This window comes from Amblyomma americanum, chromosome 6 (assembly GCF_052857255.1).
Source record: "Amblyomma americanum isolate KBUSLIRL-KWMA chromosome 6, ASM5285725v1, whole genome shotgun sequence".
Lineage (NCBI taxonomy): Eukaryota > Metazoa > Arthropoda > Arachnida > Ixodida > Ixodidae > Amblyomma > Amblyomma americanum.
This window is the reverse complement of record NC_135502.1, coordinates 130,072,706-130,084,848: the sequence shown is the minus strand read 5'-3', so window position 1 is coordinate 130,084,848 and position 12,143 is coordinate 130,072,706. Positions and strand designations below refer to the sequence as shown.

Below are 12,143 nucleotides of genomic sequence, written 5' to 3'. Positions count from 1 at the left end.
TTCAAAGAGCCGCCGATGTGGTTGCAGCGCCACGAGTGCAGGTGGTGGCGTCTACAAGGGTCCTTTCCCCCACTCCCCCACCCCTGCTGTTTACAGGGTGAAACGGCCCTCCGATGTCTGAGAACGGCTTTGGTGAACCTGTCTTTTGTTCTCAACGCCGGACCCACCCGGGACATGATTCTCCCGGAGGGGACGACGGGGGAGCCGGCGAGCGGCGGGACTGCAAATGAGCCGTGGCAAATGCGGCCGGGTTTGACTAAGCCAACGTCGCCGGAATCCTCGTGCTTCGAAAACAACTTCGTCTTAGACTGTGCTTTTCCTTATACGTGGAACCTTTTGCAAACTGCAGTGGCAACCTTTCGGTCCCACGCTCCACGTGAAAGCTTCTGCAAACTGCGGTGGAAACCTTTCGTTCCCACGCTACCGCTGTGAGGTGCAGATGACTGACCTTCGACGCTGCCATGGGACCCCCTTCGGGCTATTTATCACTGAAGCCTGGACAGCGCGGACCATAATCTGCCAGAAGTGGCAAGAGTGTGCGGCTGGGGGCGTCCTGGAAGGCGGACCCGGAAGAGTGGACACGTGATCTACATCGCAGTGATTCGACGCATTTTTAATGAACTAGATTCCCCAACTAGGGACCTGGGGACAGCGGCCCCTATTTAAGCACCGATCTGGCGTGTGATCAGTCAGCTCCCGATTCACTCTTTCGAACTTTGTAAAAATGTAAATAAACCCTTTCAGTCTCTTCTTCACCTCGAAGCCCCTCTCATCTCTTCGTCACCCCCACAACAGCAGTCTCCCGATCCGAAACCCGGGGACACCGACCTTGGCGAGAGACGGCACAGGCGAACCAGGGGCCCGCATCTAACACTGCTTATAGTACTCTCATGTTTCTGTCATAGCCGATGGCCCAGTAGGCATAAAGAGAGGCGCTCATCAAACTCGTTATCTGTTTATTAGACGATCGTGAGCACGCGGACAGAAACTGAATTCGGTGGCGTCGATAGCACCAGGTGCGCTCGGTTGACCACCGGCGCAGGTCGGAGTGGCCGCCGCTTGAACCACGCTTAATTTAAATGCTACGAGGAACCTTCGAAACAAGGCGCGGAAATAATTGACAGTAAATGCAAACATCCCAGAGACAACAACGCGTCGTCGTGATTTTTCCCAAATGCTCTGGCCGCGTCTCGCATAGCCAGCAAAGTGATAAGGACGTGTGCCGCCGGCAATATTGAAAGGAGTCATGCACAAAGAGATAAAAAAGAAAAGCTGTTCGCGGCGATAGTGATGTGGGTAGTTTTTGAATCAAACAATCAAAGTAACTTTATTTCGCAGCTTTACAAGGCGAAAAAGGTAGCCAGAGAAAAAGATGCTACAGTGCAGCTTGACTGGGCTCCAGCCACCCGTAAGCTGTGGAAGCAAAGATGCATTAAAATAATAATAATAATAAGCACACTAAATGAAACATGAATAGATTAGAAATTCAATGCGCCACTATACGGACATATTGATAGAGTAATGGAGAATCACATGCGATAACAAGAGGGCATGTACTACCTATGAGGCACAATAGTTCATCAAGAAGAAAAGCAACACGCAGCAAATGACCTAGCAGGCGAGAGTCATTCTCGCACGAAAAACTTAGCACATAATGAAGCACGCTGAGGCTGTTAAGAAAGAGCAAACCGCATGTATAAAAAATGCAACAACTTAGAGAAAACGTGGTATGGTGACAGGAATACAGCACAGAATACAAGTATAGAAATCTTGACCCATACTCTTGTGCACAAACAAGTGTTCTTTTATTCTATTATGCAAATAATCTTATTAGGTCTCTTTTTGTAACGTTGTGATGTCGATATTCTGTGTGTCATGGTGGTTTAACTTAAATGGAAGGGCGTGCTGAATTCCTTGTCTATCATACTGTGTGCGCGAAATACGAAGAAGCCAAAGTGGTATACAGCTAAAGGCATATGAGAGCATGCGGATCTAAAATGAACTCGGTGGCGCCGATACCACCAGGTGCGCTCGGCTGGCCGACGGCGCAGATCGGAATGGCCACCGCTTGAGCCACGCTTAATTTGTTGTGCAATGTTAAGAAAAGCGTGTAGTCTGTCTTGAACCGCCTTCTTACAATAACACAATAGTGTATACGCGTACAAATCCTGAACAATAATGATTTTATGCTTTTTCGAAAAGTGGTGCCGTGTGCTCTAAATAGGAAATATTTGATACTGCGTGGACTGCATTTTTTTACACTAGAGTGGGTTTGTGTAAATTTTCAGCTGTAGTGGTACCCCATCCTGTATACAATAACACAAATTAGAGCTAACCAGGGTATCATATGGTAGTCGCCTAATCGTCAACTTGAGGGTTTGTTGTTGCCTATTCATTACGCCCACTCTTTTGCTTAATTTAATCAGTAACAACTGAATGTGCTCATTCCAGAACATATGTTCAGTAAATATTATACCAAGTGTTTTCGCACTTTTTTCAATAGAAACTTTGCCGCGTTTCAGCAGCAATGTTGTGTACGCCAACGCGTATTGCTCTAGTGCCCTATTTCTGCCACAGCGTTGCCCACGCCAACGCTCAAACCGCGAATATTAGTTTGACAGCAGCATTAGTTGATGATGAAGACGATGTGCAGGGCAAAGCGCGAGAGTGTTGCAGTTCTACACGGGGCGTTTTCGGCTCCTGCGGTAATTGGTAAGACGTTTCTTGCTTTTCCGTAACAGCTCCCATTCAGTTATAAGAGCATCTCTGCAAGCTATCTTTGGGAACCTTCTTCCTGACTTAGTGGTCTCTTCTAATTTTATTGAGCGGCCCATATTATTTGATATTATGATGAAAATTTATGACTTGGTGCGTTTCCTGGCAGTTCGCTTTTCTTGTTGATAGTTATTCTCGATTTCACGTAAAAAAATATACAAAATATTGATATCTGTGCTCTTTCTGCTTCCATTGTGTCGCTCCCTCTACTCTAATTGTATTGGCCATGATGTGCTGAGACAAGTACGTACGTAAGGTTTCGCCCTTGTACTAAAAGTTTTTCTTTAAAGTTCACGCAGAAGTTGTACCTATTAATATGTGGCTTCACAAAAAAAAATATTTTTGTTTCTTCTGTTAACTGTCGACTATGTGATGCACCTGATACCACCACACACTGCTTTATTGGCTTCAAAGACGCGATAGTACTTTGAGATATGCTGCAAAGGAGACTGAAGAAAGACTGATTTAGATTCTTGCAGTGTGCGTTACCTAATGGCCACCCAGCATGACCATGAACACTTCGGCATGGTATTCGTGCTCGGACTGCATAGCCTATGAAAAAGGCGCATGTTGCACCGGAATGCTGGGCCTATCGTCTCCCCCAGCACACATTTCCGCCAGATGGTGCGAAAGCAGTGACTTACGAAGGCAGTGACTCTCAACCGGATTGGTTGGCGTTATTGATGTCTTTTCTTGCCACCGTTCTAGCTAAGTTGTGTTAAGAAGCGCGTTGTAGTTGTTTTGTGCTGTGTTTCATTTAACTTGCTCGGCTACTGGGTTATTATTTCGTAAATATTGTATGCAGCTCTTTCCTGCATATAAATGCGTGTAACAATTACCATGCTGAAAAAAAAAGTGGCGATAGCCTAATGCTCTCGCGCAGTGACTAGCTAATGGGATGTGTTCGCGACGCAGGTTCGAATCCTAGTCGCGCATATTAATTTCTTTTTTTTACTTACTTCGCTTGGCACAAACCCACGAACATCGGAAGCCCACAAACGAGCAAAAACTTGCTCGGGGTTTACCCATCGGAACAGTGATTTCGCACGTAAAGTTAAAGACCCGCATTACTGCCACCCGGGTCAGTGAACAACTGCTGTTGTTTTATGAGGCAAACTACAACAACAATCGCGCTTTAAGTTACATGGCGCTGGTTTCCACCTGCAAGAAACTGTGCTAATTTTTTGTCCTCAACCAAAACCGCCTACCGTGTTTTTTTTTTTCAGTGTTCTATCTGCACTACATAAAGATGCGGCTGCAGGTTTCGTACCAAAATTTGCAAGGTTCTCCACTGAAACGCAGCGCGCTAACAATAAAGCTTTCGGCCGCGATTTAAATTTGTCGTGAGGCCCCAACGAGCTCCGTTTCGTTTATGAATTTTGTTCTGAGTGTCACATTTTTTTTCCATGCATGTGCCATTTCTATGATTCTGCGTAGTACAGTATGTTTCGCAAACGTTTCTGTGGCTTTAATGGAAACTAAGATATCTGCCGCGCTAAAAGTAATTGTTGCTGCTACGGATGCGGATTGTTCACGATACATGGCCAGGAAGAAACACAGGCTGCAAGAGCAAACAGGATAATGCACCCGTTCCAAGGATGGCACACTGCCTTGTCTGTTTCTTTTCTTTTCGTGGCCGCGTACATCTTTCGTGAACAATGCACCACACATGTTCAGATTCTCAACAAATGTCATCATAGAAGCGATGATTTATGTTACGATTGCAGATATGACGAAATAACTTGTCTGCTGTCCTTCTGTTATTTCTTCCCATGTCCCACCACTATAAATAATTTCATTTTTGGTATTTCTGCTGTTTTATGAATACTTTCCAGCTGTCAATTCTAGGGCGGTTGCTCTTTGGCGGGGCGAAGACAAAGCTGCCGCATTTCCCGCAACTTAAAAGTACTTCACCGCAATTGTACGCATACTGTGGCAGTGCACTCTTTACAGGCAGAGGAATTGAATGCAATTATCAAGGGTCCTAAGTTTCAGTTAAGGTTTAAAATATACCGGTGTACAATAGGTGAACGCCAGTTGAAGCACATTTTTCACCAATGTAAATACTAGATGAAGCATTTCTGTATTTTGTTCAACTGAGCGAACAATTTAAATGAAAAATTAACTTCTCAGCTGATGCGTTTCGGGCAAAAATGCTAGTGTCAAAGCGTCGAGCGCCCCAAAGAAACCTGCAGTCCATAAGTTTTCAGGTGAAAGCCTATATGGCTCATTAGGAACCAAACGCGGTGTCATTATTGGCGTCCAGGAAAAGTGGTGCATAAAACGCCCAATGACGTCATCATCAAAGAAAAAATTTGTTCCCAAGGGTCGAGGAATTGAACTAATGGCCTTAAGATTGCGATTTAGTAAGACGAGCTTTTGGGCAAGTTGGCTGCTTAGATTCGACATAACTGCAGCGCGAAAAAATACGAACACAATGGAAGTCCGCGTCGTGGAATTGTCCGTGTCGTGATTGTCTTCCTTCGATTGCGTTCGTCTTTTTTCGCGCTACAGTTAAGTCGAAACTTCAGGTAGCGGGGCGAGCACGCAACCCACATGCCGCGAAACCGCGTTTGCGCTTGGCGAATAAAGGTGAACCTAGTGTATGCGTTGCCTTACGACTGTATGCTAATGAGTAGGTGTGTCACTAGAAAGGAAAGAAATAATATATAATAAAAAATTACAGCTTTCGCCTTCAAAGCACGTAACTAGTCGCAAGTGCCCTCCTTATTTTCCACTTTGTTACGTTTTTTAGTTTTTGTCGCATTGAAAAAAAATCACGCGAGACCTAAAAAAAAACGCCTAACAATCCGCTCACGCGCCGCGACGCGACACGGCAGCTCTCAAACGTGCAATTCGTGAATGTAGCAACGCTCTATGGTGCTGCGAATGTGAGAGGCCAAAACGCCAAAACAATTTCGTGGGTGCTGGAGGAAAAAATAATAGTAACAACTACTGCCCGGCCGCGTTCAGCGCTGAAAACTGGGGAAGCGGTGGCCCACGGTAGCGATACAGAGGCCGAAAACTAAGCATTCTACTTAGTCGTCGGTCAGGCGTTTTGCCTGTGACGGCGCGTGGTAATCAGCAACTTCAGCAGCAAGACAAGACATTGGGACGCAGAAGAGCGAGAACAAGTGCAAGACGCCAGACGTGAAGTGCCGGTTACTGTTCCGACTTGCATCCACACCGCTTCTTCCAACCAATGCGCCCCCTTTATTCCTCACTGAATGCGGCCGGGTTGCAAGAGTTACTTTCGCTTTTTTCTCCAATGCTCACATCACTGCTCAGCCCTGTTAGATTCCCAGCACAGTCGAGCGCAGCTACGTCGACGAATTGCACGTTTGAAGGCGCTGCTGCCGAGGCAGGCAAGCGGGTTGCCACGTTTTTTTTTTTTATTATTATTTCGCGGGCTTTCATTTCAACACGGAGAAAACTTCTCTGAAACACGCACCAAAATGATAAACCGATGAATTAAGATTTTTTTATGCGCAGTCTGCAATTTGGCACTGAAATGTTTGCCCTAAAGGCCATAGCTAAGTTTTAAAATTTTTATTTTATTACTAAATTGTACATAATGTAAAAATACTCTGACTTATTATATACAGTGATGAAGAAAACTGATTGAAGTTGACTTTACCTATTGTGCTACTGTTTAGTTTCAAAGCTTGGCTCAAGTTGGCTCGGATGCCTAGTATAACGACGAGGTTCGATAAAAAATAGTTTCCCCTTTACCCACTCGCCAAACTCACCTCAACCTTTCCTTACGTCGTAAAATTGAGTTTGGTCAAAGTTTGGGCTTTCTGTCATCAGTCTAAACACGTCTGTTGGATGAAGCTACGTCTCAGAGTTATGCATGATTATGGCGTTCGAAAAGCTCGGTAGTCTGGCTGCGTTGAGTTCTGCACTTGAGAGCTTCTGGGTCTGATTTTTTTCTCGTGGTCTATTTCAGTTTGACAGTGACATAGGGCGACCTGGCTAAAAGCGTTACAAACATCTGACTTGCATCTCCTTCCTTACAACAACACAATACAATTGGCCGCTCTTTTCGTACAGGCCGCTGTTGGATTTGTCGCTTGCAAAAATAAAGTATATGTGTGTGTTCGGACGGGATCAAGCGATAGTCTGAACCTTAGTTACAAGCACAACTTCTTACAACTTGCGAGAAACACGTTGCTGTCAATCACGAATGTGGCCTCTCAGAACGCTCCTAAAAGCTACTACCTTGGACTATTTGCCCTCAATCGACATTAACCTCAAAAATATAGTTAAAATAACTCTACGCAGAAGGGGTCTGTGACGTCATAGTTTAGTGTAACCTTCCGTTCACTGCAATCCTTAAGGCTGCGGGTGCTCACATGTTTCATAGTAAAAACTCTAAGCTCTACTGGTCCCTTTTAATTTGCAAGCCCAGGAACTGGGCTGCTCACTAACCCAAACGTGGCAACAGATACACTGCATCGCAACTAAAATTCATTGGAGTGAAGAAACTCTGGAAAAACTAAACGAAACCGTTACTATAAAGTGCGTTTACTTATTCTGAACTAAATATAAATGGCTGACGCAGACAGAAATAGAATGAACAGCCAACGAACAACATCAAACTTGAAGTCAGAGCTCATTCTGTACAAAAGGTACAGGGCAGAGTTGGTTCGCCTCCCGAAACTTGCAGCATGCTTTCTCAAGGACCACCACAAAGGCAAATTCGAGGAGCTTCGCATATTTTACCCAATATCACGTTTCGTCCCAGTAGTGTTTACGTTGCATTTCTGAAAGAAATTTTCCCCCACTGGATTCCAAGCAGTGAGCAGCCGAAGGGCTGCCGACAAATCTTCACGATGAGCTTCGTGTTTTCTAAGACGCTTGATGATTTAACGACCAGGCTCGATCGAAACGTTGGAGAGCGGAAAAGAGCCTTTCGTGGTAATTTCCTGCAGTAACTTTAAAGCGCTTCACACGTTATTGCAAATATTCTGAGATACGATTTTCTGACATTTTAGCTTCAAATAACTGATGGAATTAAACAACATGCTCGGTGATGGAACGCAGCCTAGGAAGGAAGGAAAGAAGGAAGGAAAGAAGGAAGGAAAGAAGGAAGGAAAGAAGAAAGAAAGGAAGGAAGAAAGAAAGAAAGAAAGAAAGAAAGAGAGAAAGGACGGAAGGAAGGAAGGAAGGAAGGAAGGAAGGAAGGAAGGGAGGGAGGGAGGGAGGGAGGGAGGGAGGGAGGGAAGGAAGGAAGGAAGGAAGGAAGGAAGGAAGGAAGGAAGGAAGGAAGGAAGGAAGGAAGGAAGGAAGGAGGTGAAGGAGGTGAAGGAGGGAAGGAAGGAAGGAAGGAAGGAAGGAAGGAAGGAAGGAAGGAAGGAAGGAAGGAAGAAAGAAAGAAAGAAAGAAAGAAAGAAAGAAAGAAAGAAAGAAAGAAAGAAAGAAAGAAAGAAAGAAAGAAAGAAAGAAAGAAAGAAAAGAAAGAAAGAAAGAAAGAAAGAAAGAAAGGAAGAAAGGAAGAAAGGAAGAAAGGAAGAAAGGAAGAAAGGAAGAAAGGAAGAAAGGAAGAAAGGAAGAAAGGAAGAAAGTAAGAAAGTAAGAAAGTAAGAAAGTAAGAAAGTAAGAAAGTAAGAAAGTAAGAAAGTAAGAAAGTAAGAAAGTAAGAAAGTAAGAAAGTAAGAAAGTAAGAAAGTAAGAAAGTAAGAAAGTAAGAAAGTAAGAAAGTAAGAAAGTAAGAAAGTAAGAAAGTAAGAAAGTAAGAAAGTAAGAAAGTAAGAAAGTAAGAAAGTAAGAAAGTAAGAAAGTAAGAAAGTAAGAAAGTAAGAAAGTAAGAAAGTAAGAAAGTAAGAAAGTAAGAAAGTAAGAAAGTAAGAAAGTAAGAAAGTAAGAAAGTAAGAAAGTAAGAAAGTAAGAAAGTAAGAAAGTAAGAAAGTAAGAAAGTAAGAAAGTAAGAAAGTAAGAAAGTAAGAAAGTAAGAAAGTAAGAAAGTAAGAAAGTAAGAAAGTAAGAAAGTAAGAAAGTAAGAAAGTAAGAAAGTAAGAAAGTAAGAAAGTAAGAAAGTAAGAAAGTAAGAAAGTAAGAAAGTAAGAAAGTAAGAAAGTAAGAAAGTAAGAAAGTAAGAAAGTAAGAAAGGAGGGAAGGAGGGAAGGAGGGAAGGAAGGAAGGAAGGAAGGGCTCAGACATTGCTGGAACATACCCACTACGGGGGAGTGGCCAGGACACAGGCGGTTAATTGCTGAATACAGGAAATTTTTGATGGGAAAAGGAGTGGTAATAGTATGTAGTCTGATAGATTGGAAGACGGAAGGAGAGGGGTCCTGTTAACTTTGAGATCGAGGATGGGACAATGGCTTAATTATGCATAATAGTATACAATGCCTGTGATGTTTCAATGTCGTACTGGGTGAGAGCGGGAAAAAGAAATTAGAATGGGAGTCGCTGCGTTTCTTGAAGAAAATTTCGCACAGCAGAGCGCACACTCCTGTCGCTTCGTTCAAGCAAAGAACCACCAATGGAAAGAACAACCGCGGAGGACACAGGCAAGGCCCGTTGATGAAATGGAATTTGCAAAAGACGCTTCCTCAAATGAGAGAAGCGGCGGCAGAGTAGCAGAAAGGGATCTATTGTTTCATGTTCGGCACAAAAAGGGCACAATGGGGAAGCCGCCAGGCCAGATCTGTGAAGGTAGAAATTTAGAAGGGGAACCCGGCAGTTTTGTGCCTTTGTTTCTTCTTTTGTCCGCTGTGCTTTACCATTCTCGGTGCGCGCGGGTGCAGGCGCCCTGGACAAGGACAGCAGCACGAGCAGCTCGAGCAGTTCGAGCAGCAGCGACAGCGCAGGCTGCCTCGGCCCCGACGGCGGCGCAGACGACGCGACGCCCGTCAACACGCCCAGCCAGGCGTCGGCCATTCCGGCCTGCTTCGCCGTCTGGGACCGCGCGCCGCTACCGGGCCGATCGGGGATCGTCGCCCGGGCGGGACACCTGCCGCAGGTGAGCGGAATGGCGACCGCCCACATTTCGTCGCGCGTATTAGTGCGAAAGCAGTAATCCGGACTTTCAGGGCATAGAAAAACCGTCTCTCGCACCGAGTATGAGCATAGTGTGAGCGCTCCGTCCCGCGGCAGAGATTTGTTCATTGTTGTCTTCCACGCAGCACTAATTTGGGATCCTGAACCGGGCGATATCGGCTATTGCTTGTACGCTAAAAAAGGCACAAAATTGAATCAATCGTCATGTATGTGCCTCAGTTCAGACATTCATGCATGCAAAATCAGTAAGAACAGTATTTGGCAAAAACAAAGCCCGCGCGTTCGCACTGAATCGAATGTAGTAAACATTTTCGGTCATTTTTTTATTGGGAAAGCAGATAAGTACGGGCTGTGGTAAGCATGCTAAGAGCATACATGATCTCAGCGACAAAGTGAGAATAACGCCGTCACTTAGCTGGCTTCTCGAAGACAGGTGATATGTACCACACATTAGTCATACGTCCGCTAAATTCACATAGTCCAACACGTGTGTCACAATGTTACACTGCAGATGTGGTCATCGTACGAGCGCCGATAAAGTGTTGTATTTTACCGCTTTTTCCACAGTCTATATTCACCCGGAAAGTTTATGCTTTTGTTCCCGTTTCTTGACTTGCGCCTCATATCGATTACTTGCTTTCGCGGTGCATGCCAAGATACGAGACTTTCTGTTCTGAAGTGATATTCGGTCGATCACTTTTCATTTAATAGAACAGGAAACACGAAATTCTGCAGCAGGTACGGGAGAGCCCACAATGACGTAGGACTGCTTTACTGTGGGCGTCGAGCTATCAGGCAACTTCTTTATTAAAAACCAAATTTCGCGCGCAGTAGATCGAAACTTGTTTAGCCAGTCAAGTTTACAGTATCCCCAAGATGCAAATGACCGCTTCAGGCCACCTAGTGGTGTGTTATTTCTGCTGACCGCCGCTCAAGGTCCACATCCCTTCCAGTTGCTGTAGCTGGCAGCCGAGCTGTGTTCTTGTGCGGCCCTGTTCCGGCATTGGCGATGGGTGACTTCCAGTGTCACTCTCAACTACTTTCTAAACCTGCCAATTCCGGTAGCTCCGTTCCTTATACACGCAGCCCCGTAAAGTCCACGTAAAGATACGAAGCCCATTACCTAACATGAAATCTTGCTCATTCGTGTCCCCAATTTCCAAACGTAACAATTAGTCAACGCACTTCACCAGCGTCCCCATTTCGTTATGCTGCTGAGTGCGATCAGCTGAGCTCTGAGTGGCAAGGCGTTCAGACACCATTCCCGCTCTCTTTCCACTTAAACAGTGCAAAATAACGCCACTCAGCTTGCATATAAAAAAAAAAACGCGCTTGCATCCGGGCTTCCCTCCAGGGACCACTGCCTGTCCGAAGCACAAAAAGTAGCGGTGTAATCCGTGCTACGCCTACACTACCCCAGTCCAGGAATGCATGAGTGCGGAACCGTGCTTCGTTACCATGAACAAAAAACAGCTTTGGAGAACATGTACTTCGTGCGAGTGTTTTGTCCTGTCACCCAGGACGGCGAGTAGCGGCATGTGAAAGTTGATGTACGACATGTAATTGATGCTGGCCTTCTGTTGCTAAAGATATCGCCCGGCGCTTACTGATGCGATCGCGTTTTTGGTCACTTTCCATGGCTAAAGATCACGCCTGTCTCCGATCGGCAATGGCACTTGTGGAAGGTTCCGGGCGATGTCGACGCCATTTTCAGGTCATGACAGCATAGTTAGCCAGTGAAATGTTCAAAGTCGAGTCAAAATGATCGGTCCATGTGTCTGCAAAAGCAGTCAAGAAATCATCTTCAAATGAGCCCCTAATTCCTCCCAGCCCTCCTTTTCATGGCAGCTTCAATGGTAAAACTATCATTCTTTGCATCGGTACCAGATGGTGCCACCAGTTTCACCAATGAAATAGTTGCTGGTTTGCGGTCGCCGATGCTGCACATGACGCGGCTTTAGAATGAATTCTGATCGAATCAGGAATTAAATCATCCAAAAGTAGCACTGAAACGGTGGTGCTGTCGTATGCCATTTCTGCATCGGATTTCCGCTCGAATAAGCGAGCGTCAATCACCTATAGTCAGTAGTTGAACGGACAGCGACCGGACGGACAGAATCATCGGACAAAGGAAAGCGCAAATTTATTCATTAAATGCATTCCAGCATTTAAAATTTAGAAGACGATTACGCTCCTTGGTAATGCGATTTTTGAGCGCAGCTGCTGCGGTACAGAAACCGTAAGAGCGACCGCGTACGGAACACACCGTGTCGAACGGAGGCGGCTCACGGTTCCGACTTGGCCAGCGCGCACATCGTTCCGCCGCCGATGACGATGAGCCTCGGCTCGGGCAAACGGCC

The 12,143-nt window shown here is 45.3% G+C and overlaps 1 protein-coding gene across 2 annotated transcripts in view; it reads left to right on the top strand.

The window, feature by feature from the left end:
* LOC144094103 (cell adhesion molecule Dscam1-like) overlaps positions 1 to 12,143 on the top strand; it is a 519,023-nt gene that overhangs the window by 279,427 nt on the left and 227,453 nt on the right. For both annotated transcript variants that reach the window (XM_077628014.1, XM_077628013.1), the window contains exon 40: positions 9,531 to 9,745. In XM_077628014.1, coding sequence (XP_077484140.1) covers positions 9,531 to 9,745 — 215 coding nt within the window. The remainder of the gene's footprint in view (positions 1 to 9,530; positions 9,746 to 12,143) is intronic.